Source organism: Emys orbicularis, chromosome 24, assembly GCF_028017835.1.
Source record: "Emys orbicularis isolate rEmyOrb1 chromosome 24, rEmyOrb1.hap1, whole genome shotgun sequence".
Taxonomy (NCBI): Eukaryota; Metazoa; Chordata; order Testudines; family Emydidae; genus Emys; species Emys orbicularis.
In genome coordinates, this window is record NC_088706.1 from 9,206,470 (window position 1) to 9,231,657 (window position 25,188).

The window sequence follows — 25,188 nt, forward strand, 5'->3', positions numbered from 1 at the left end:
CCCAACTGAAACCATAGGGGGAATTTTCTATCACTGTGATCAGGCTTAACACCCTACTGTAGACGAATAGGCTGAGAGATATTTTAATTATAGGTGACAAGCGCCTCTGTTGTCTTTTGCAAAAACAGCTCAATGCTGAGCGTTGGTTCAGTGTTAACAAACATAGAAATGTGTTGCCAGCATCACTTACTGCAGCGCCTGGATTTTTTTCTTGGTGGTTTCCCATCCCAGTACTGACTTGGCCCAGACCAGCCATGCTTTATTTTGTGAGATCTGACAAAGTCAAAGCCCAAGTGGCATTGCTGCATGCAGGTTGTAGTAACCCATTTTACATACTTTAATCCTTAAAAGTCCTTTACTGCCCTCTAGTGATATTCCATGGGTATAGTGAATAGACACACACAATTTAAAATATTTAAGTCTCTCTCCATAGTTAAGTTTGCAATCAGAGTTCCATTAGGACTTTTTTTTTTTGCCATCCTTGTAACTTTCTAAATTAATACTTGAAAAATTTACCATTATGAAGTTAACGTGGCTCATGGTGAAATAGAATTTTTACTGCAAATTTGAAGGAAATTATCCAATTGCTGTTTGAGTTGATGGAGATTTAAAAAATGACATCTACATTTTTATGAAGTGTCTGATGCTTCTTTGTCTCCATACACACTGCAGATTTAATCAAATTATAATGCAGGGTTCACATACTAAATAGCTTCTATCATAACCTTGAGAAACTAGTACTCAAGCAAAAAATTATCTTTATTCCCAACCTAGTGCATGAGTTGCTGTCATTGAAACAGATGGAGGAAAAGAAAAAAGCATGCTGCCACAATTTTAAATGACAACCACTTACTTCCATATACATACTGATTAGAGAGGGCTGAAGTTGGTGGAAAAGCTTAGCTGTCGTCATTCATTCAGGTCCAACCACTTGCACATAATGAATGGAGGAAGCTGAAGGTTGTGGATAAGCCATCAGCTATCATTGGGCCTTGTCCTAAACACACAGGTGGTACAAGTTGTACAACTCCTACCCCCATGTGGACAGTTATACTGGTATAAACATACTTATTCTGGTATAGTTCATTCCTATAGGGGAAGGGGAATAAACTATACTGGCATTATCTATCTTAGAGTTTGCGCCCTATCACTGACTATCTGAGAGACTTCATAGAGTTTCTGGCATTCCTCCCTTTATGTTGTCAGAGTTCTGCGTGGTTTTTTTTTTTTTTTTTTTTTGATGAGGTAGGGTGAGGTTGGGAGGGGTTCTGGAATAAAAGGGGCATTTGGGTTGTGAGTATCACGGTGGAAAGGCTTTCTCAGAGAGAGAGGCTTTGCTAAATTTCCAAAAGATGATCAGGCTCTGGATTTGCTTGATCTCGTCTGGATAATTGTTCATAGCTGGATCTCCTTGACAGAAAATGCTTTGTCCCCAGCTCTTACTTGCATCATCCTGGGCTTTGTGGTGTGCATTGTCCCAGAGGAGGGGTTCATAGATTGAAATTTGGTCTTTGCTGTAGCTTGACATATTAATTGCTTTGAAAACTAGGACCAAGGTCTTAAAATGGCATCAGAAGCTGACTGAGAGCCAGTGGAGGGAATTGAGCACAGACCTGATGTGATCATGGCAGCCTGAACCGGGGAGAAGATGGCTAGCCACATTCTGTACCAGCTGGAACTTGTGCATAGTCTTCTCATTTCATGTCGGATACAATGAATTTACTCCTGGGGGAATTCTGAACCAAAAAATCAAAAATTCTGTGCATAATATTTTAAAATTCTGCATATTTTATTTGTCAAAATAACACAATATAATCATGCCAGTTTCAATCATTTTGGTAACTTATTTCAAAATACCTGTCAGCAAGTATGTCTGTAACAATACAGACAACAAAAAAGATTCCCCTAGGAGTAGAAAGTTAAAGAAACCCCTTGACAGCCCAGCTCCTGTTTTCTGTTATGCTTTTGTTGGATGACTGAGTCTGGTGTGTCACGTGAGAGCTGGGCACATCTTGGGGGGAAACTGCCCCTCTAGTCTTTTAGTTAATTCTTGTGTTTTCATCCTGCCCCTGTAGGGTTACCATATAGAGGTACCCAAAAAGAGGACACTGCCGGGGGGAGGAAGAGCTGGAGGGGGGAGGTATAGTTGCCGGGCTGTTGGAGGGGGGTGCTGCCCCCTGCCCCCGAAACCTGCTCCCCTGCCGAGACCAGCCGCGGGGCTAGACACCTGCACCACCCCCTTTCCCCCCAGAGCCCAGGGATCCAGAGGGTGAAACAGCCTGATGCCGGTCAGGCTAGGTTTGTATGGAGTTTCCTGTGGTGACTTCAGTGTTGGACTGTGCAGGGCTGAGACTGCACAGGGCCTCCATCCCCGCTGGGCTGGACGCTCCGCTCACTGCATGCTGCCTTCTTCATTCGGGGTGTGCTAGGAATTGCAGCTGCTGGGAACCCCTTCCCCTCCCACCGGCAGTGTCCTCTATTTGCGAGCTGGGAAGCCAGGTTTTGCTGGGTCCAGTGGCCCCTAGTGGCGGCCAGCAGTTCTGCAGTGCCAATTCTGCCGGGGGGGGGGGGAATGAAATTCTGTGCAGAATAGGGTGACCACCTTCTCAAAAGGCAAAAACAGACACATGCAGGAGCCACGCTCCCAGCCTCTCCTCTTTCCCTTAAGTCCCCACCCCCTGGCAAGGTCAGAAGCCGGAGTTGGGCAGTGGTAAGAGCTGCCCAGGGAGCCCAGGCCACTCCACCTGCCCTGGATGGGGGGCCGGAGGGCCCGAGAGCAACCCCCGACCTGTGTCCCCACTCCCTGGGGCATGCAGCCCAAGGCAGGTGGAAGGTCTGGGCTCCCTGCAGCGGCTCAGGCTCCCTGGGCAGCTCTTACTACTGCCCAACTCTGGCTTCTGGCCTGGCCAGGAGGGGGGCCTCATGGCAAAGGGGGACTAAGGCCCACCTCAGCCTTCCTATTGGGAAGAGGCTGGCACTGTCTCTGAGCATTGGACAGGCGCTGAGCAGCGCCGCAGGGAATCTGGGATAGTTGCTGTACTGGAGTCCTTCAGACTGGGACTTAAACTCTGCATTTCAGGCCTGTCCTGCCCAGTTTGGGATGGGTGGTCACCCTAGCGCAGAACATTAATTCTGTGCAAATTCTGCATTGTGCAGTGGTGCAGAATTCCCCCAGGAGTATGAATTATAGCTGGTGACATGCACGGATTACTGTGGCCCAGTCCTGGTCCATGAGGAAGGAACAAAGTTTTCTGGCAAGCTGGAGGCAAAGGAAAGAAATTGATGCTACTTGGTCAACAGATTTAGCGAGGAATCAAACAGAATCTTGAGGTTTTGCACTACTTTCGCTAATGGGGAGGGTGTGCCTTTAATGGAGCATGAAGACTATGGGCTTGGCTACACTTGTGAGTTACAGCACATTAAAGGAGCCCCGGGCACACTAGCTCACTACCCGTCCACACTGGCAAGGCACATAGAGCGCTCTGACTCCATGGCTAGAGCGCTCCTGGTACTCCACCTCGGCGAGTGGAATAACGTTTGATGCGCCCCCGCTGGAGTGCCCCAGCGTCAGTGTGAACGAGGTGTTGCATTACTGCGCTCTGATCAGCCTCTGGAAACATCCCATAATCCCCTTAAGTCAAGTGGCCACTCTTGTCATTGTTTTGGATATGCCCTTTGAAAGCGCCGTTTGACAGCCAGCTGCTTATCTGCTCCGAGACAGAGCAACCATTACTGTGGAATGCTGTGTGTATGAGAGAGAGAGGCGGCGGGGGGAGGAGGGGGAGATCTGCTGCTGTCTGAACTTACAAGACAGCATGCTGACATGCTCTCAGCCCCCCAAAAACCCACTCTCCCCCCCCTCCCCACATACACACAACACACTCCCTGTCACACTCCACCCCCCCCTTTTGAAAAGCACGTTGCAGCCACTTGCATGCTGGGATAGCTACCACAATGCACTGCTCTCTGTGGCCATTGCGAGAGCTGCTAATGTGGCCACGCCAGTGCGCTGTCAGCTGTCAGTGTGGACAGACTACAGCACTTTCCCTACTGCACTCTACGAAGGCTGGTTTAACTCAAAGCACTCTACATCTGCAAGTGTAGCCATGTCTTATCTAGCTCTCTGAAGTGTTTCCCCTTTCTGACCAGCATTATTCTAGTCTTGCCTGGTCCAGCTCTTCTACATCCAGAGCACCTCTACACTGGTGTAACTGTGACCACAAAAGGGATTGTACCAGTATAACTATACATGTAGGGAAAAAATCACACCCCTTACCAATAGTTATACCAGTACAAAAACTGTATATCAGGTCTGTACACTATAATACTGAAAAGAGTGGAATGTAAATATGTCATAAGCCTCAGCAAAGGAAATAAATGGTATTAAAATGAAAAATAGGACTGTGCTGTTTTAATCCACATTAAAAAACTGTTTGTTGGAACAAAACATCTAAAATATAGTGTAACCCTTCTGCCAGGTGGAGTCGGCAGCAACAAGGGCTGGGTTCAATATCCAGGGGTCCCTCTTAACAATACCACACAGAACTGGCTTGATCCCCACCCAGTAATCTGGGAAAATTAAACAACACCTCTAAGAGGCAATACTTCCCCACTCTCAAACACTGAGTCTGTGTTAGCAAAGAACATTTTTAATAAACAGGGCAGGAACCTGGCATTAATTTGGGAAAACACCATGATTTGCACATATCTGACCATGAGCAAAACTCCTGCCCAGAGTACATTGGCCAGTGGCCTTTGCCTCCGTTTCTCACCTTGCAGTGTGAAAATCCAACAAACAAATGTCCCTTTAACATGCCACTCCCCTCTTCCTCCACCCTACCCCACTTACAGCTGCTGTCCTTGGTCAGCAGAGAACCAGAGTTCAGAAGTGGGTTCATGTGAGTTCACCTCCCACGGGGATGCGTGGGAGAGGGACATCAAACAATGCCTTCGTTGCTGCTGCTGCCACAACTGCTCACAGTTACCACCATCCACCTGTGTCGCTGCATGCTGTCGTTTGTCGTGCCACCATTCGCTTCACCACTCCATCATCTGCTCTGCCACTGATGGCCCTGTGCCATCACCTTCTGCTGCCACGTGCCTCTTTACTGTGACCTCTGTGAGTCGCTCTGTTGAGGTTCCATCCAGCTCTCGTGATTTTAGCAGCTAGTGAGGGAACCTCACTGGTAGTACAGGCTTGGCAGTCTCTTCCACAGAAACGCTGTCCTGCAGGAGGTCTAAGGCTATGTCTATGCTAGCACTTTTGTTGACATAACGTATGTTGCTCCGGGGTGTGAAAAAACACCCCTCTGAGCCTCATAAGTTGCACCGATGTGAACATTGCTGTGTCGGTGGGAGACGCTCTCCCACTGACATAGCTGCTGCTTCTCGCTGGAGGTGGTTTAATTATGTCTATGCCTCTCTCCCGTCGGCATATTGTGGCTACACAAGCGATCTTACAGTGGCATATCTGTATCGGTAAAGCTGTGCCTCTGTAAGCTTGCTAGTGTAGACATGGCCTGTGGCTCATCACTTAGACCTGAAATCACCGAAAGTGATTGCTTAACAAAACAAAAGACTCTCGATGGAGCCTAATCAGCTCTGTTTTTAAACAGTGGAGAGGAGCAGGTCAAATGGTGCCTGACTCTTAGGAGGAGCCCACACCGCCAGGCGGAAACACCTGTCCCCACCTTCTCTCCTTCCACTGCGATTTGGCATCTGAACCCCATGTCAGCGAGTTCAGTTCAGTTGAAGGTGACCCCCTCAATCAGGACAGACCTCAGCTATGTCTACACTACGGACCTTTCAGCGGCACAGCTGTGCCACTACAGCTATGCCGCTGTAAGGTCTCCCGTGTAGCTGCTCTTTGCTGGCGAGAGAGCTCTCTCCTGTCGGCATAACTAAACCACCCCCAATGAGCGGTGTTGGCTATGACACAGCGCTATCCACACAGCACTTTTGTGGGTGAAACTTAAGTTGGTCAGGGGTGTGTGTTGTTTGTTTGTTTGTTTGTTTGTTTTTGTTTTTTTCACACCCTGACCAAGAAAGTTTTACTGACAAAAGTGCTTGTGTGGACAGAGCCTTAATACAGGCCTGCTGGCCTTTACTCTTACAATAAGGATAGCAAAATTTCATTATCTCTGCATTCAATACTGAAGTGATTTGTAACTCAACACCAGCCAAAATTGATCACTTGGGCAACACAGCTGTCTGCTGGATACCTAGGCATAGTAGGTGTGTTCATGTAAATACAGTCTGGCCATGAAATCTACACCCCTCCTCTCCCCCAATCTCATCACTAGATGTCAGGGAAAAGGTTGTTCCGACCTTGCTTACAATAGAATTTTTGTTTACGGTTGTGGCTCTGCATAGTGTGCATGGGCACTGATTATAAAAATATAGTGTTAAAATTGTTTCTGGCAAAAAGCTCCCCATCTCCTTACCAATGGGGCTCTGAAATGTTTGAATGGGGAAAATGGAGAAGCTTGCATATGTTTATCTTGAGATTTGTGCAAGAGAATGTGAGGAAATAAATGTTTTTCCCCCCCCCCTTTTAACTTGTCTGCTTTCTCTCTCTCTCTCACTTCCCCACCCCTTTGCCTTTTCATTTTTCAGGTGCTGAAAACTCACTGGAAACATGGGGTCTGAAAACCCAAGTCCACAGAACCCTGGCTGTAAGATCATGACCTTCCGTCCCACCCTAGAGGAGTTTCGGGACTTTGGGAAATATGTTGCCTACATCGAATCGCAGGGAGCTCATAGGGCAGGGCTTGCCAAGGTGAGCTTGATCTCGACATACCGGATTTAGAGAAGTTGAAAACCTCGTAGGTGGAAACCTCAGCATTGGGCTTATGAACAGTTGTACTGGATACAGTATCTCAGTTGAGAAGTACCAGTTATGTTGCAAGGAAGGCATCTGGGGACAGATGTCTGCAAAACAGTACTAGCGAGAAATAGTTTGCTTTTATTTAGTGTTGCTCTTTCTTTGAGTGTTATTGAAGTTGTCTACATGTAATGTGCATGGATAATCCAGGCAGAAATAACAGCCAGTATGTGCCTGGCTGTAGTTTGTTTGTTGTTTGGAAACTAGAACTTTTTTGTTAATGAGGAGACATAATGGCCAAATCATTGGGATTATTCCCTATTCTTCAAACATAAGTGATTTTCATTTCTAGCTGGAGAACTAGACACTGACTTGTGTTAACGTAATGTCTGAAAGACTCCTATCTAATAGCATATGCCCCTTAGCATTGAAGCAGCCTGACCTGTAATTAGAATGTGTGCTGGGAGTCAGAACTCTGAGTTTTGCTCCTGGTTCTGCTGTGGACATGCTCTGACCTCAAGCAATTTACATAGAAAGCAGCTTTTAAAATGCTAAAGGGAGTTAATGCCCAAATCCCCGTGGAGTTATGCGCCTCATTCCCTTTGGCACCTTTGAAAATCATACCTGTAATTTCTTTTAAAACAAACAAAAGGAAGTATTTTTTCACACAATGCACAGTCAACCTGTGGAACTCCTTGCCAGAGGAGGTTGTGAAGGCCAAGACTATAACAAGGTTAAAAAAAGAACAAGGTAAGTTCATGGAGGATAGGTCCATCAATGGCTATTAGCCAGGATGGGCAGGGATGGTGTCCCTAGCCTCTGTTAGCAAGAAGCTGGGATGGATCAGTTGATGATTACCTGTTCCGTTCATTCCCTCTGGGGCACCTGACATTGGCCACTGTGGGAAGACCGTATACTGGGCTAGATGGACCTTTGGTCTGACCCAGTATGGCCGTTCTTATGTTCTTTGAGCCTGTTTGCCCATCGGTAAAAAGTAGTCAATATTCCCCCTGATAGGGAGGTGAGTGGGTTTATTGTGAAGTGCTTTGAAATAGCTTGAAAAGTGCTATTTTGGTGTAAATTATTACTGCATTCCCATGTAGCATATGTGCTAACTATCCCTGCCCTTTAAAAAGCACCCCTAGTTCGGTGTAGTTCAAAGAAAAATCCCTATTTTTCTTCCCAAATGTCTGTTTGCTAATGTCAAGCTGGCAGGCGTGTATTAGCTAAAACACTGGAAATTCAGTCAGAAAAGGTTTACTGATTCTGCAGTGTTTTTAAAATTTATTTTTATTTTTAATTAACAAGTAATCTTTGTATAACATTTAGTGTTAATCCTTGCAATAAATGTATTGAATAAACATGGCTGGTGATTAGTCAGAGAAGTAGATGTCCTCAGTTTGTCCTCTGTTAGGGGAAAAGAAAATGGGGTAAATTTTGTCAAAAACACTCAGTTGATTATAAAAATAGTCATTCCTAGTTTAAAAAAATGTATTCCAATTTTATCGAACGTCTCAGTGTAAGAGTAGAAAACAAAATGAAACTAAGTACTGGGCCATTGTGAGAGCTGGTCATATCTGATTTCTAAGTTTAAATACTGTAAACCATAAATGTTAGAGAAAATCAGGGCAAATTAACTAGGAAGAATTCTTTTGTGACCATATCTTGTTGCATCACAGATTGACTAATTTGTCCTAACAAGGCAGATATACACTTGGCAGTTAATGGAACAAAATAGAGCGCACACATAGAAAAGTAAAACTGTTAGGCATGAGAGACTAGCTCCTTGTTAAAACAGGTCAATTACTGCTTTTATTGCAAAATTGCAAAATGGAGCCTGGTATTGATAAAAAGCTCTCCATGAAGTGTTTCCTTGCTCACTCAAGCGTACTAATGATTTAATTCTCTGAGTCCTCTGGAGTAGATTATTGTAACTAGTCTAAAAGCTGTTGGTGAATTCAAATCTCAGAAAGAGGTAGCTTTTCCAACAGTACTATGTCCTCAGCTTTGCAGAATATTGGTTTTGTGCCTTGACAACTTTATCCAGACACGGCCTTCTAATTGGCAAAAAAGCCCACCTTACTCTGGAGAACCCATTTCCCTGACAATCAAATCTATCCTTCCATATCTCAATCATAATTAATCTTTTTTGTTTAAATTCTTATGTTTTATTCTTCAAGTTTGAAATACGTTTCCTCATTGTCCTTCGACATGCACCTTCCATGCACAAGGGAACCTCCTCAGCATTTAGGCCTAGAATTATTCTATTTAAACTGACACTTTCACCTTCCAAACTCTACACTGCTCTGCAGCGTCTTTTCACACCTTCAGCATTTGCCTGAAAGAGCCAGGAAACAGTGGGACATCTATCCTTAGTGAGAGCCAATGTTTATATCTTTAGTGGCTCACTTCTTGAAACGAGCGCTCTGTCCATCATCTCTGTACTTTTGTCTTGCCTTTTCCCTTCCTAGGCCTTTGTGGCTGAGTCTATACTAAGTCTATTATCTCTACCTAGGAGTTTACCCAGCTGGATTTCCCTGACCAGTGCGGACACACTTTTATTTATTTATTTTTGGGGGGAGGGGCGGGGGGGGAAGACCTCTGCTCTACAACACAGCAGACCACCTACATCTCCCCAGGTGGCATCTAGTGTAGTTTTATAACACTACTTTTAGCACAGTTCTCAGACAAAAATCCCCATCTGTGCCAGCCAGGGAATCTATGCTGGCAAAAGCTATTTAGACATGGATGTTGCTGGTAGGGCTACAGCCATAATATGGACAGGACCTCTGTCTTTTCATCAAATTTTGCTTTTCTTTATGATAAGCCTCTTCTAATGGTTTTCATTGCTTAAAATAGAAAGGATTCCTTTTCAATCCAGCTTTGGCGCGAACTGCCTCTAATAAGCATATGAACTCTAAATATGTGCCCCTTTATTTACTTCAACTAGGTGCTAGCTGTAGTATCTACTTATGGCCATTTATTAAGCACAATAACAAGAAATATTGCACTGGAGTAAAGGGAGTTGGTTTGAAATAATCATACTGAGTACTTATATAGAGCTTTATGTTTTCCAAGCAATTTATAAACACTAGCTACCTAATTAAGCTTCTCAATGCCCCTGTGAAGAAGCCGAATATTATCTTCATTTTCCAGATGGGCAGAAAGGCCTAGAACACAGTTCTTCTCATGTGTTTTTTTTTTTTTTTTTTTTTTTTGGCCCATCTATTTTACAAACCATGACAATCCTGCCACATTGCCTGAGTTTGAAGAGGACTGAAGTTTGCTTACTCCCGTTGTGTTCCAATCTATCAGCCTCTTCTTGTAGCACTGTCTTTTAGTCAGTAGGACAGATGTGTTGAAGTCCTGCCTAGATATTGAAATTTCAGTGTTGTAAGTGGGTTTCCCAGACATGGCTAGAAATTGTTTTGTTTTTACTGATGATGGAACCTAACTGTGGCTTAATAGTGTTCTTGAACTGTGCTACCCAAGGTTTTAGCATGGTTTAGAGCAGGGGTGGGCAAACTATGGCCCGGGGGCCGCATCTGGCTCTTCAAATGTTTTAATTCGGCCCTCGAGCTCCAGCCAGGTAGTGGGGTTGGGGGCTTACTGTGCTCCGTGCATGCCGGGGCTCTGCGTGGCTCCCGAAAGCCGCGTCATGTCCTCTCTCTCCGCCTCCTACACGTAGGGACAGCCGGGGGCTCCGCACGCTGCCCCCGCCCCAAGTGCCACTCCCGCAGCTCTCATTGTCCAGGAACCGTGGCCAATGGGAGCTGCAGGGGCGGTGCCTGCGGACGGCGCAGCGTGCAGAGCTGCTTGGCCATGCCTCTGTGTAGGAGCCATAGGGGGGACATGCTGCTGCTTCTGGGAGCTGCTTGAGGTAAGTGTGTCCCGGAGCTTGGACCCCCGACCTCCTCCTGCGCCCCAACCCCCTGCCCCAGCCCTGATCCCCCTCTCACGCTCTGAACTCCTCGGTGCCAGCCTGGAGCACCCTCCTGCACCCCCAACCCCGCATCCCCAGCCCCACCCCGGAGTCCTCACCCCCTCCTGCACCCCAACCCCCAATTTCATGAGCATGCATGGCCCGCCATACGATTTCCATACCCAGATGTGGCCGTTGGGCCAAAAACTTTGCCCACCCTTGAACTAGGGTGTCCAATTTTGGTTGGACGTATTCCTGGTGGTTTCATCACATGACCTCTTTAATTCAAGATTAATCTTTAATTCTTGGAAACTCCAGAACAATCATGGAGGGTTGGCAACCCTATATGGAAGGGCTCTTAGAACCTATTTTAAAACAGTCTTTCTAACCCAGTCCTGATCTACCATTCCAGGGAAAGTACTTTAGCATTTCTCTAGCAAGAATAATGTATAAAAATCCATCAGGCTAATTCTGTTCCTGTTTAGTGTAGGGAGAGCTTGAGAGCCCCTTGAAAACTCAGAAGGGTTTAATAATCTGTAGACTTTAGTGTGACAATCTCAGCAGGGTTTGCCAGCCTTCTTCACATTACCATTGGTCCTGAAATCATTCTGTGAAGCAAATTAAAAATAGAGTGGTACTGCAGGTATCCAATGGAAAAGAAGTTCCGCGGTATGGGCCTGTTCTAACTCCTAGTGAAGGCAATGGGAGTCTTGAGTTGGATTGGGTCCTATGTGGAGGTATTCCACAACATACTGCTAACTGGGGAAATTCCTTGCGATTTTCACCAGGTTTTATCTCCTAGTTTCCATTTTGGGGTAAAATCAGAGTCCTCATGTGGAACTTACAAACTTATAACGGAAAAGAAGCAAACTACTAATTGAGTTATACCAAACAATGTCAGTCTGGTTGTGAATCTCCCCATTTTTAATTGTTTTCCCCCCAGGGAGAGGATAGTGTCACTAGAAATCTCTAAAAGGCTCTGAAATCAGTGGGTGTGGGTACTGTCTTGTAATAGGGCTGATAGTGGATTTATTACAATTTCGTAGGGTGGCAGGAGAGAAAAAAAAGCCACCTTCAGGAAAGAAGGATATAAACTGTTTTGATGTACAGTGAAATTCTAAACTAACTTAAAAAAAATATTTCTCACCATTGATCTTCCTCTGGTGCAGCTCCATCAGTGGGAGGGGCTTGTAGTAGACAGGCTGCTAGTGTTTTAACCACGGTCACCTAGGCCTGCTCTGAGCAGGGTTAGATGACATGATGGCTGGTCTATGGTAGCTGGAGGACTGCAGCAGTGTGAAATATGCCTACACTAGCGTTTGTCTTAGCAGAAGTTAAGTGTCTGCATGGCGTAGATGTGACTTTTGTTTTTCTTTCCTCCTCTTCCAGGTGATTCCTCCCAAGGAATGGAAGCCCCGAAAGACTTATGATGACATCGATGACATGGTCATCCCAGCGCCTATCCAGCAGGTGGTTACTGGGCAGTCGGGGTTATTCACCCAGTATAATATACAGAAGAAACCCATGACGGTGGGAGAATACCGACGTCTGGCCAACAGTGAGAAGTATGTAATTGTTATGAGGGTCAATCTGGTGCGGTATTATGCATTGGGAGGGGCAATTGGAAAGCCTTTCTTCTTTACAAGCTGGGGAGGAATTGCTGCCAAACTTGTTAAATTGGAAACGTTTTGGTGGGAATGGCTTGTACTTGTAATGTTTCAGATTCATCATCGGAGGAGGTTGTGCTGGAGCATCCTTGTATGTTCTGCTGAATCAGTGTAGGAGGGCCCTGTTTGATGGCTGTCTTCTCAACGGATCTATATCTCACTGAGAAAATGGTTATGGGATCCATAGAAGGACTACTGCTTCTGAGGCTCTGGGGCATTGACCTTGGCACTGTGGCTTGCCAAACTGGTAGCCACGTGGAGAATGTGCCACAAGTGTTTTACTGCCTAGATACAATGCTGCCGGCCTTGGAAGTGTGTATGCTAGTGTTTGTGGCATGCGTGCCTCTCTAAATATGTGGGGATGTTTCAAGACGCTGTGTGTGTGGCAATCACTTAATCTTACCCAACTCACCAGCTATGTCTTCCTTCCAAATTTGCACATCCAGAGCTGTGGAGTATCTTGTTCTTTTGGTTCTGGGAACTTTGATAACAATAGGATCAACATAGAAATATACCTAGTAGAAAAATGTATGTATAACTTGTATCCTTGATTTGGTTCAATTCCTGACTGCTAACAGACTCCTTTGGCAAATCACTTCACCTCTATGCCTTATTCCCATTTTACAGATAGGAAACTGATATTTCCATACTTCACATAAGTGTTGTGAAATATATGTGAGGTGCTTATGTACACAGAGTTCATAGGCAGTAAGTTTTATGTATCCAGGGCCGGCGCTTCCATTTAGGTGACCTAGGCGGTCGCCTAGGGCACCAGGATTTTGGGGGGGGGGCGGCAATTCGGCGGCAGGGGGTCCTTCCGCGCTCTGGATCTTCGGCGGCAATTCTGTGGTGGGTCCTTCACTTGCTCCGGGACCCGCCCCCGAAGTGCCCCAAAGACCGGGAGCGCGGAAGGACAACCCCACCCCCACCCCCGCCACAGAATTGACGACGACGACCGGGAGCGTGGAAGAACCCCCGCCTAGGGCACCAAAAACCTTGGCGCCGCTCCTGTATGCATCTAAGAATTAAAAGCAACATGCATATTGAATAACCTGAGCATGTCTGTCTTTTATTGGAGGGAAGTTTACTCCATTAAAAAAAAATTCTTCAGAAACAGCATTGGAAAATGAAGAGTGTAAAAGAGGAGAAGGCTGTTTGTTGTATTTAAGCTACAGGATTAGGAGCAAAAAGAACTGGGTTCTGTTCCTAGCTTTCTCATTGACTTACTGTGTGATCATGGGCAATTCACTTCACCTCTGACTGTTGCAGTTTTCTCCATTCTGAAATGGGGATAATACTTCTATATCAGTGGTCCCCAATCTTTTTATGTTGCACCCCCCTTACCCGTAATGTAATCTGTCCGGGGGCTGTGGCTGGGAGTGGGGGGCCAGGCTGAGATCGGGGGCCAAGAGATGGGGCCTTGGCTACGGGTGAGGCTGAGGCTGGAGCTGGAGTAGAGCTTGGTGGTGCTCCCTCCCCGACCCTCGGGGGGGTGGGAGGGCAGGAGCAAGGCTGGCATTGGGGGCCAGGTCAGGACCAGGAGCTGAAGTTGGGGCCTCGGCTGGGGGTGGGGCTGGAGCGGAGTTTTCGGCAGAGCAGGGCTGGATGGTACTCCCTGCCTGCCTCCAGTGGGGGCTGGCCTGGGCCCCACTGTGCCCCTCCAAATGTTGCTTCGGGGCACACTCCACAATTTGGGGACCACTGTTGTGTATCTTCCAGGAGCATTGTAAGGCTTAATTCACTGATGTTTACAATGTGCTTTGAGATCAGCGGATAGAAGCTGCTATAAAAATGCATTAGCAGTATTGTAAAAAAGCAGAGAGGAAACTAAGCCAAAGTACATGCCCACTCTAAAACCTATAAACCAGTTGCAGCCTAAGTTCTCTCTAAGGTGCATGGCCGCGCAGCCGCCTATTAAGCGCCACGTAGGTGCTCAGGGCTGCGACAGGGAGAGATGCCTCTCCATGGCCTGGCCCCAGCCCAGCCCCGGACCTGATGCGGCTGGGGGACAGGCACCCCTCCCCTGTTCCCGACCCAGCCTAGCCCCGGACCGGCTGCGGCTGGGGTACAGGCGCCCCTCCCCTGATCCAGCCTGGCCCAAACCTGCCACAGCGGGGGGATAGGTGCCCAACCCAGCCCAGCCCCGAACCTGCCATGTCCGGGGGACAGGTGCCCTTCCCGGGCCCTGAGAGGTGCCTCTCCCCTCCCCCCAGCCCAGGTGCTGCTGCAGGAAGAGAGAGCTGGGGGGGGGCAACCTCTCTCCCCACCGTAGCCCCGGGGAGCCCCACTGCACCCCAAACCCCTCATCCCTGTCCCCAGCTGGAGCCCTCACCCCCCCCCCCCCCCGCACCCCAACCCTCTGCCCCAGCCCTGAGCCTCCTCCAACACTCCAAACCCCTCGGCCCCACCCCGCCACATTAATTTTGTTACGTGCACCAATATGGAGGTGATGTGTGTCACAGGTTCATGTCACATATCACCTCCGTATTGGTGCACATAACAAAATTCATTCCGCACATGGGTGGGAAAAATTAGAGGGAACACTAGTTGCAGCCAATCAGTTACAGTAGGCAGAACAGAGTGATTAACTAGGTGTTCTGATATAGGTTCCTCTGGGTCTGCTAAGTAGCTCAAAGTATAGAAGATAGTAACTATACTTGTTTAACATCTAAATGTCATCTTCGGAGCCCAGGCATCTATTCTGGTTGTAAGGCATGTCTAGTCTGCTATAGTGTTTTAATGGCTCCACAAGCTCTTTTTTGTGCTCTGGTTACAAGCTGGTATAGCAGTTCACTCTGGGACCGATTCTATCAGCACTGTACCTTTCCTCTTCATAACCGACTGCTATGGAGTGTCTGCTGCCCAAACTATAGCTTCCAGCTATTCCTATGCTAACCTCAAAGCTGAGCAGCTTATTCGTTTTTGTAGTCTCTGCTGAACATAAGTTTCTAAGGTCTGTGACTTTTCCTAAACTCTTAGCTTTTCCCTTTGCTGGTCAGGTACTGTACTCCTCGCCACCAAGATTTTGAAGACCTGGAACGCAAATACTGGAAGAATCTGACATTCGTCTCACCAATTTATGGGGCAGATATCAGTGGCTCACTATATGATGCAGTAAGTGATATGTACATACTTTTCAGCTGCTTGTTAGATGGACCATAACGTTTCGTTCCTACTGAATAAATAGCAATAATACTTCTGCAGTGCCTTGCAATGCACTAGAATTGCATTGCACTTTACAAACTGTTGATTTAGCTTGGCAACACCTATGCAACGGCAGGTATTGTCCCCATTTTCTTCATGGGGAAACTTTATGGTCTGATTTTCAGAGTGCTGGGCAGTAGAGTCAGTGGAAGCCGAGTGTGCTTAGCCTCTCTGAGAATCAGACAAAAAGTACCTAATCAAAGATCACACGACGCCTCTGGCAGAGATGAGAATGGTGATCTGTTCTCCTGATTCATCCGCAACACCATTAAAGAAAATGGCCACCCAGTTAGAATGGAATGTCCAATCAGATGGATTCTAGGAAAAGCAAGCGCACCTCCCACCTTCCTGTTTCGGGTGAGGTTTTTTTTCCCCTTTGGAAAATCAACCAAAGAGTGAGATTTCTGCTGAAGTGCTGTAGCGATCCGGAAACACAACACTTCAGGCCTTGTGCTCATAATAAAAAAATTATCTTCACTATCTGTAAATACAACCTTTTAACTGAAAATAACACTCATTTTTGGGGAGACAAAGTAACAGAATATAAACTGATAAATCTCTTCTTTTAATACATCTAAAATGTTTGGTTAATGTGGACAGTTTTGTTTATAGGCAAGTATTTTAGAATCCAAGTACCATGGCAAATAAACAGGTACTACATTATATTAAGTATAAAGCTGGATTTGACCAATGAAGAGTCTTTTCTATCCCTAATATCTGATTTTTACAGACTTCACCTATTTTTAAACCATCTAAAACTGTAATTCAATCTACCTTACTTAACAAAGAGTTACTAATTTTTTCTCTTTAAATATGTAAATGCAGATTTATATAAAATATTTTAAAATAACTTCTAAACCAGACACAAATCTACAAAATATTTGTTATTAAATATGTGTATTTTTTTTTTTGTACACGGAGGTGGGATTTTCAGAAGAACTCAGCCTTGGTCTAACTCTGCTCCTGTTGAAGTCAGTGGTGAAATGTTCTTATATAAACCATTTTAGCTTCATGGATGAATAGGAAATTGATTTGGATTTCTAATTCTTCATTTTGGGTATAATTGTCCTGCACACCTACCTACACTGAGCTGGGATAAAGAGTGAACACGTTTCACTCGTTAGAACCAAATGTGCAGAGCAGAGCCCATATCCAGTTGGAACTACAGGGGTTATTTAGGTAACTGCAAAATCTCTTTTCAGAAGAGTGGGCACTTTTTTTTTTATTGGTCACGAGTGTCCTAAGATGACTTTTGTGTGTTCACTGGGGAAAGTGACTAGATAGTGGTTATAAAGAACTTCTAAAAATTAGAATAAGGTTCTCTTTGAAGAGAAGAAATATACAATGGTCCCCTCATCCTTATTTCCTTTTGAGTAGAAAACTGCATCTCTGGAGTGTTGACTGACTGGTTGTAATATTTAGACAGTTAAAATGAGATCACACTGTCAAACGTGTAGAGCTTCTGTATACACAACAGAGCAAACATTGGGAACAAACATTCTACACTAGAGCTTCTTGACTGTATAAAGAAAAATAAAGCCCCCCCCCCCCCCCATCTGACTTGGAATAAATACACATTGAGGCCTTCCACTGCAGTGGTTACTCAAAATGTTCGTTGACTTAAATACATTAATATTAGTATCTCTTGCATGCCTGTGGCATTTTCCAGTGATGATAACCTGGACGAAATATATTGATTCTTTAAAAAAAAAAAAAAAAACACTTTTCAAAATTGATTTTTGCACCTGTATTTGAACCTTATAAGTAGGGGTTATTCACTTCAAATAAACAGATAACATGTAATTGGATTACCAGACATTTAAATGTATGCGTATACTCTTGGTAACTGGCTTTGTCTAAGTATTTATGTTGCTCCCGTCACTGAGGTATTGGAATGCTCAAATATGTAGTTACGTTACACCTGTTGTGTCACTTCCTTTCATGTTTTTTATTGGGATCCTTTCTGTGGTGCTGGGCAGGTTGATGTAAAGGTGGAATCAAGGGACACTTACCTTTAATGTGTTCCATGTTTCCATGTATTGCAAAGTGCATTTGAATTGGTCTTTGGCATAACAGTAGAGATACTTTTAACGTAGTTGTGAAAAAGGTTTAATTTAACAGTTAGCCATTTAAACCATGTTAAGTTAAATTGCTTTTTAAAAGCAATAGTGTGGATGCAACTTGAATCTCTACTAATCCTATAGGTGCTGCAAGCAGGTATTTCCAGAACAATTTTGAATACATATGGGGCATTGGGGGGGGGGGGGGGGGGGAGAAAGGGTACTGCTAGCTTCCTTTTGGAAATTCTACACTCGGTCAACCTTTCTGCTACCAGCTTGTGCTCATCTGTGGTCTCTCCAGTCTCTACTGAGATGGAGAAAACCAACTAACAGGAACTGTTAAACTTTTCTCTCTCCACTGTTAATTCTCTTAAAATCTTGAAAATAGCAAAATTCCACATCCCAATTTTGTCTTTTTGACATCTCTAGGCCAGCATTTGAGGTGGGCCACTGTAATTTACTTTGGCTTTGCATGTATTCTCATTCATTAAGGGCACTTTTGAAAGCACTGCATCTAACAGTCTGTTCAGTGAAGGATTGCTGCTGCTGCTTTAGAGCCAGCTACTGGTATAGGCACTATACAGTCCAGTGCACTTGATCAGTGTCCCCAAAGTGGATCCTTCACTTGAAAGTTATTTGAAAAGAGCATGTAAATTTACTTTACTGTTACTCAATTTTATTTTTCTGATTGAGTCAGTTTCCCAGTGGTGGAGCCCCCATAGAACACACATGCCTGCTCTGGAGATAATGCAGCTTCTAATTAAACACTATCTTGAAGCCTTACCGAAAAAGTAGCAAAATCTTTCCTTAGTGTATGGTGAACGTTTATTTTAAAAAAAAAAACAAATGTACTGGAAATGATTGGAACTTAAAGGGATTGAATTAGTGCAGACACAGAAGCCTGCCTGGAAAACACAAGACTCTAGAATAAATTTATATCCAAATTTTAGGCTTTAAAGAGAGGTAAAATTTTGGATGTGAACATAATTCCTTTTAACCTTTTTGTGTATCTTATAGCTTTTGTAATCCCTTGGGGGGCGGGGGGGGAGAGGAGATGTAGGGCATAAATTGCACTGCATAAAATATATGGATTTAAAAAAAAAAAAGATTAATCTATTTATATGAAAGAGTAGCACCTGACTTCATATTAACCAAGATAAAAAATTTGCAAGGTCTATCACTGTCATGTTTCAGAGCATGCATTGATCCCTCTTTGGGCTCAGGAAGTTAGCCCTCCTTTCTTTGTTGTCGTATTGTACCTATGACGTACCTGACTTCAGCAAATTTTGGAGACAGGATACTGGAGCAGATCAAGGATTATCAGTCTGTTCTGCTAAAGCAGCTCCTGATATGTTTCTACTTTGACTATGCTGAATTGGAGCCCTCTTGTCTTGTAGGATGTAGAAGAATGGAATATTGGGAATCTGAACACCCTGTTGGACATGGTGGAGCATGAGTGTGGGATTATCATAGAAGGTGTGAACACCCCCTACCTTTATTTTGGCATGTGGAAAACAACATTTGCATGGCATACTGAGGACATGGATCTCTACAGCATCAACTACCTGCATTTTGGGGAGCCGAAATCCTGGTAAGTGGGTAGAATGCTGATGAGAGAAATAGTCATGAACCTTTGTCTCTGCTCGGACACTACCCTAACCTAATTTTCTACTTCTGTGTAAGGTCTTGTGTATCACCCCAGTACACAACCTTGATAGGAAGCCAACTGCTGGTAATTGACAGTAAGATGAAAGTGAATATATTTGGTCATAAAGTTCACATCACTGTAAGTTAGTACCCCTTAGACTTCAGATTAGTTATACTGACATAAACAGCTGGCTTCTTTCATTGCACAAAAAACTCCTGAAAACCCAGTCTACACTAGCATTCCTTTGCAGGCTATTCCAATAGAAGTCTACACAAGCTCTCTCTTTCCCCACTCTTTCTCTCCTACTTGCCATTTGAATACATTATCTTTCCTTCACTTCTCTGTCTTGCTGTCTCACTTTGAAGTATAAGTCCTGGCTCTGACATCCTTCTTTAAGGGTGTCCAGAAGAGAACAGGGCATTGGGAGGGAAGGGGCTAAAAACAGTGAGAACTGTATTTCAGCAATTGAGACTTTTTGTAATGAATGCACAGGATTGAAGCTGAGACATAAGCAAACGGTGATAATGAAACATGAGCACTGCTGAAGCACTTCAGTATTAAAACACTGCAGTCCTCACATTTTGCTGTGGGGCAGACGGCATCTGTTATCTTAAGCTTCTACAGTTCAATATGCAAGATATTCCCAATCTCTGAAGGCAGGTGAGGGAATTACTTCTTCCTGACTGATTCTTGAATCAGCATATGAAGTATTTTTTGGAGGAGTTTTATGCATCTCCTGGTTAGAACTAACTTTCTATGAAAATGATCAATAAATAGGGTGAAATGGGGGAGTCAGGGAAGATGGAATTAAATAGCTTACAAAAAGCCTGTATATTTGGTTTCCACAGGCTTCCTTCTGTTTAAAAGTATAACCAGAGAGACTTGGCGACCCAAAAGAGTGATTTGCTGGGGATCTTGATGTGACTAATAAATATTGACATTTGCATGCAAATTCAAGCTTAAATGTCACAGTAAAGCTCTTGTCACTGTGCCCTGGCACTGGCAGACAAGATCTTCCCATCTCTCAACAATATGAGTCCCCAGTGATGCTACTTATCTCCAGGCTGATAGAGCCTGCGGGTGTATGAGAGTTACCAGGAGGAAGGAGCCTGTAATGGATAAATATTGTGTTCCTTTACAATGCAGAGGGAATGGGGAGGAGGGGCTGGTCTGTGACATGATCAGTCATGGTCTTTGTGCAAATCTTTAATATCTTCCATTGGGTGATTCAATCTATTTTTGTGGCTCACCTGGCTTCACGGTTTCTCTTATTCAGGCAGAGGTGAAAGGAGCTACAGGAGCAGTTATGCACTCTATGATAAACTAGTGTGACTTGAGGAGAAGTGGATCTCTGGGCTCTGAATAAAAAGTGACAAACTTTCATTTTAGATACCATCAAGTTGTCGTCGTCTTTGGAAACAGCACATCCAAAATCATCTTTATTTGGTCCCTGGTCTCCACTAGGTGGTGCCAGAGGTGCATCAGAAATTTTTACTATCCTTTAACCACATAGCAGTGAACATGAGGAAAGGTAAAGCGTAAGGTCTTGGTTCTGGTAGTCTAAAGCCACACATCAGCATATAGATGTAAGTTGCTGTAAAATGTGTGCTCTAAAATGCTACGTGCAGAACCCATCTTTAATGTAAACAGGGTTTGCATTGGGGACATGTGGTTTTAATGATACCCAGGCACTCCTTTACACGTTTGTGCATAGTCAGCCCCTTTTCCTTTGTTTCTTGAGTTTTTCATTCTGTACCCAGAAGAGGAGTATTGCCTTCAGGAAACAGGAATGAGACCAGTTTACCTCTGAGAGGAAACATAGGCCCAGCACCAAAATAGTAGCTGCTGCTTTGTATACAAAGACCCTATGCAGTAGCATTTGGATTTTGTGGGTGAAGGTTTAAGAATAAAGTCTAGAGAAAAGAAGCCCTTTTTAAATGGCACTGTAGATATGAGGCCTGACTTGAAATGTTGCCCTTCTACCCTGCATTTTTCCAGTTTCACAAATTCTTTGTGGAGTAATACAAGTAACGGGCAATGATGCTTATCAAAAGGACAACCAGCTCTTCCTGTAATGCTGTTGCGGCTTCCCTCAATACCAGTTCTGCATTAAACAGTGGGATTCCCACAAGCTAGCCCCTGTTTCTGTGGGAGAAGTGGAGCTTGTAGCTAAAGATGACTGTGTGTGCTGCACAGTTACCGGAAGGAGGCAAAACCGAGAGAACTGAAAGCTCAACCTGTGTAGTAGAGCCAACAGTTGCCAAAGTGTTCAGAGGGTTTCATCTGCTTTTGTTTCTCTCATTTTTCTCAGGAGTTGGGGGTGGGAGCAGGTGAAGCAAGAGGAGACCTGCAAAAACTGAATCCCAGTTCCTAGTGGAGAAGTAAAGAGGAATCACAGTTGTTGGAGAGAGCAACCACCAGACATTTGTGCATGGGGTGGGGAGGAGAAATGATAAAACCTGCTTTTAAAGGGACTTATGAGATTTGTGTGTGTATTTATTTTTTGGTTTTGCCCATTAAAATCACAGGAGAGTACTCTGCAACTGGTGGAGAGCTGATTGTGCCATGTTTAGCGATGGAGGGTGGATAAGATTTTAGAGTAACCCAGCCATTCAGTGGCTGGGCAGGTTTTGTATTGTAACCAATTACATAAAGCAAATATTATGAAAAATAAGGATGTTGAGGTCAGGCCATGGGTTGGGCAAAACATTTTTCTGTTGGGCTGCGCTTGTTATATAGATGACAGTCTCTAACACAAAGGTAGATGTGTTGTGACAAGATGCCATTGCTGGTTTGGCAGGACTTCCGCTGTTCCCTTAAGCGCAAGGCTAGAGCACGTCACTTGCCCAAGTCTTTTCCTCCTGCTCTTCACCCTGACAGCTCCAGTTAATGATTTCTGAAGCTCTTCTGTGAAAGCACATTGTCTGATAAGGAGTCTGGAGTCTGCAAACTGCTCTGAGCAGACCTGAGAACTTTCAGGCATGCTGGCCAATTCTCATCTCCCTGCTCTGGTTGCAGTGCTGCTACAAATCAGTCGGGGGAGCTCCTGAGCTTCAGAGTAGAGACGCCTGCACAGCAGGCTGGCCTCAGAGAGGTCTGTAATGATGGTTCTGTTTTTCTGGCCGCACCTCGGTAGAAATTTCCCAGCGTTCTTCATCCTTTTTATAGACTCTTCGACCCTGCCAGTGATCATCTTAGAGGCACCTCGGGGAATAGCAGGAGTGCAGAGAGTTACAAACTTGACCAGTTTGGCGCTGTGCTCTGCAATAATAGAGGGAGGGCTATTGTTAGGTTGTCAGCTAGTGATATTTCTACACTGAAACGGAATGATCCTTTCTATATTGGTGGTCTTCCACCTGCTCGAAGTAGTCCATCAAATAAATAAATGTACCCTCCATACACACGTAAATATAAATATTTTTCTTATTCACATCATTTTTTTTAGGTTTCTTTAGTTTAATCCAGAATGATGCGGTCAGGTGTCTAGTGAATAGTCCTGCTTTGCAGTGGAGGGGGATCTTGCCCAGCCTAAAAGGCTGCTTATCCTCCTCCTGCCGGGAAGGGGGCAGAAATCAGGCTGAATGAGGTTGCCTCCCAGACTCTGGCCCTGGTGGGTTCTGCTGGAATTATCCCCCTCCAAGTTTTACTTTTCAGTGGACTTGGTAAAGGGAAGAAGCCCTTCAACTCTCCTCAGGGACGGTGAGGAAAGTTTGGACTGTGGAAAGCCACCTCAGGACTCCTTTCCAGTGAACGTAAAGGGGAAATGATAAGGCTCTCACTGGAGAGGGAAGTATGCGATATGATATGGGGGAGAGATTTTGTGTGGATGAGTCTCAGAGGGGAGTGTGCCCAGAAGAAGTCATAGACTCATAGACTTTAAGGTCAGAAGGGACCATTATGATCATCTAGTCTGACCTCCCGCATGATGCAGGCCACAAAAGCTGACCCACCCACTCCTGGAATAATTCTCTCCCTTGACTCAGCTGTTGAAGTCCCCAAATCATGATTTAAAGACTTCAAGTCGCAGAGAATCCTCCAGCAAGCGACCCCTGCCCCATGCTGCGGAGGAAGGCGAAAAACCTCCAGGGCCTCTGCCAATCTACCCTGGAGGAAAATTCCTTCCCGACCCCAAATATGGCGATCAGCTGAACCCCGAGCATGCGGGCAAGATTCTCCAGCCAGACCCTCCGGAAAAAGTTCTCTGTAGTAACTTTTAATATCCCATCATTGACCATTGTTACTAATTGTCACTGTGGAGTAGCCTCTCCATTCCTGTCCCCAGAGATTCTGGGGTAAGTCAGCCTCCCACAAAGCATGGATTGTGTATGTTGGTATGGGAGTTACAATGAATGTTTGCATTTCAGCGGATGAATACCCTGAGTATAAGCTGTTTGGTTGTACAGCTGCTTGTTTTGTGTGTGTGTGTGTGTCTATTTCATTGCACAGAAGCCCTGGTGCCAACACCTCGTTGTGTTACTTCACTTTCATAGACTGAGCAGAACAAACTGTGGCAAAATCAGTTCCTCCTCCAGTCTCATTTCCAAGGGAAGCAGATGCGAAATGTTCAGAGTAAAGTGAAGTGCACAGGCAGTGGAGGGTCATCCAGTGATAAGAGAGATAGAAAGCATCAAGAAGGGCAGCTTTCTCTCTGCTTCCAAACTCTCACTAAACAATTGCCTGGGTCCCTCAGCTTCTAGATCAGGGATAGTCAATTATTTTTGTCAAGATCCAAATTTCTTGGTCAAGGTATAATCAAGGATAGACTCCAGAGAACTTAATAATAAAACAACAACAATAATGATGATGATTTAAAAAAAAATAAAAAAAATTTCAGGGTCCATTCAAAAGTGTCTGGCGGTCCAGATTTGACCCGTGTTCCGCCTATTGACTTACCCCTCTTCTAGGTCATCATAACACACACACACCCTGGGAGAAGAGATGGGTAACAGTGTCTGTCCTCAGCTGGTGCTGTTCCTGCTGTAGAGATCAACCCAAAGGGGGCACTGTGTTTTGCTTTCTTCTCGTCAGAGAAACTTGATCATGTCTCCTTTGATGCTCCAATGTTCAGATTCATCTGTAGCATGTTGTGATGACCATGTGGCTGCCTCAAGCTCAGCAGAGGCCATTCTTTGAGGCGTGAGGTAGGAAGGGGGCACCTCGCCTCAAACACACACTTCAGGAAACTTTGAGCTGTTGAGTAATTTCATTTTAAGCTTCACAGTCATGGAGCTGCCAGTTTGAGTCTCTTGCTTGCATGTCTCTCCCTAATTATAATATACTGTTCCTCTTACAGTAGTAGCTTAATTACAACCTTTTCATAGTCTGTCTTCATTTTCTAAAGTTTGAATTTATTCCAGTTTGCAGCCTGTATTAAACCTCTTGTGGTAGGAGTTTTTACTGTATCAATTATACGTATTATGTATAATTACCTTATATACCCATATGTGGAGCTTTAAAATGCAGCAAATTGTCAAATGACGTTAACAGAAGACTTGACTTTATAATGGCAAAAGCAACTAAATTGAATGCCAAGACCAATGCTCTCTGCTCATCACACTTTCTGCTGAGGGATGTCTTTTGTCTCAGCCTTTGTGAACTCAAAAGTTTGTGTTGAAGCCGTGACAATAGCACTATATCCACTCAAAGCTGCAGTAGCAGTCATGCAGATTTAAGGTACCTGAATCAGCCCTCGAGGGGATAACGCTGCTTTGCGCTGTCTGTTGCCATCTGAAGATTTCCAAGTGCTTTCCAGACATTGCCTGGAAACAACCTTCTGAAGTAGGTGAGTGTTAATATGTACCCATTTCACAGAGCAAGTTAGTAGCAGAACTGCTGTCATTGGTTCCCTTTATACAGCTTGTTTA

General features: G+C 44.8%; 1 protein-coding gene across 4 annotated transcripts in view; it reads left to right on the forward strand.

Annotated features, from left to right (window-relative positions):
- Positions 1-25,188, forward strand: part of KDM4B (lysine demethylase 4B) — a 164,292-nt gene that overhangs the window by 28,636 nt on the left and 110,468 nt on the right. For 3 of the 4 annotated variants that reach the window (XM_065422293.1, XM_065422294.1, XM_065422295.1), the window contains exons 2-5: positions 6,616-6,778; positions 12,135-12,310; positions 15,412-15,526; positions 19,074-19,267. In XM_065422293.1, coding sequence (XP_065278365.1) covers positions 6,638-6,778; positions 12,135-12,310; positions 15,412-15,526; positions 19,074-19,267 — 626 coding nt within the window. In that variant the 5' untranslated portion in view covers positions 6,616-6,637. Of the gene's footprint in view, positions 1-6,615; positions 6,779-12,134; positions 12,311-15,411; positions 15,527-19,073; positions 19,268-21,635; positions 21,809-25,188 lie in introns of those variants that run through there. The other variant, XM_065422296.1, reaches the window with a different exon arrangement.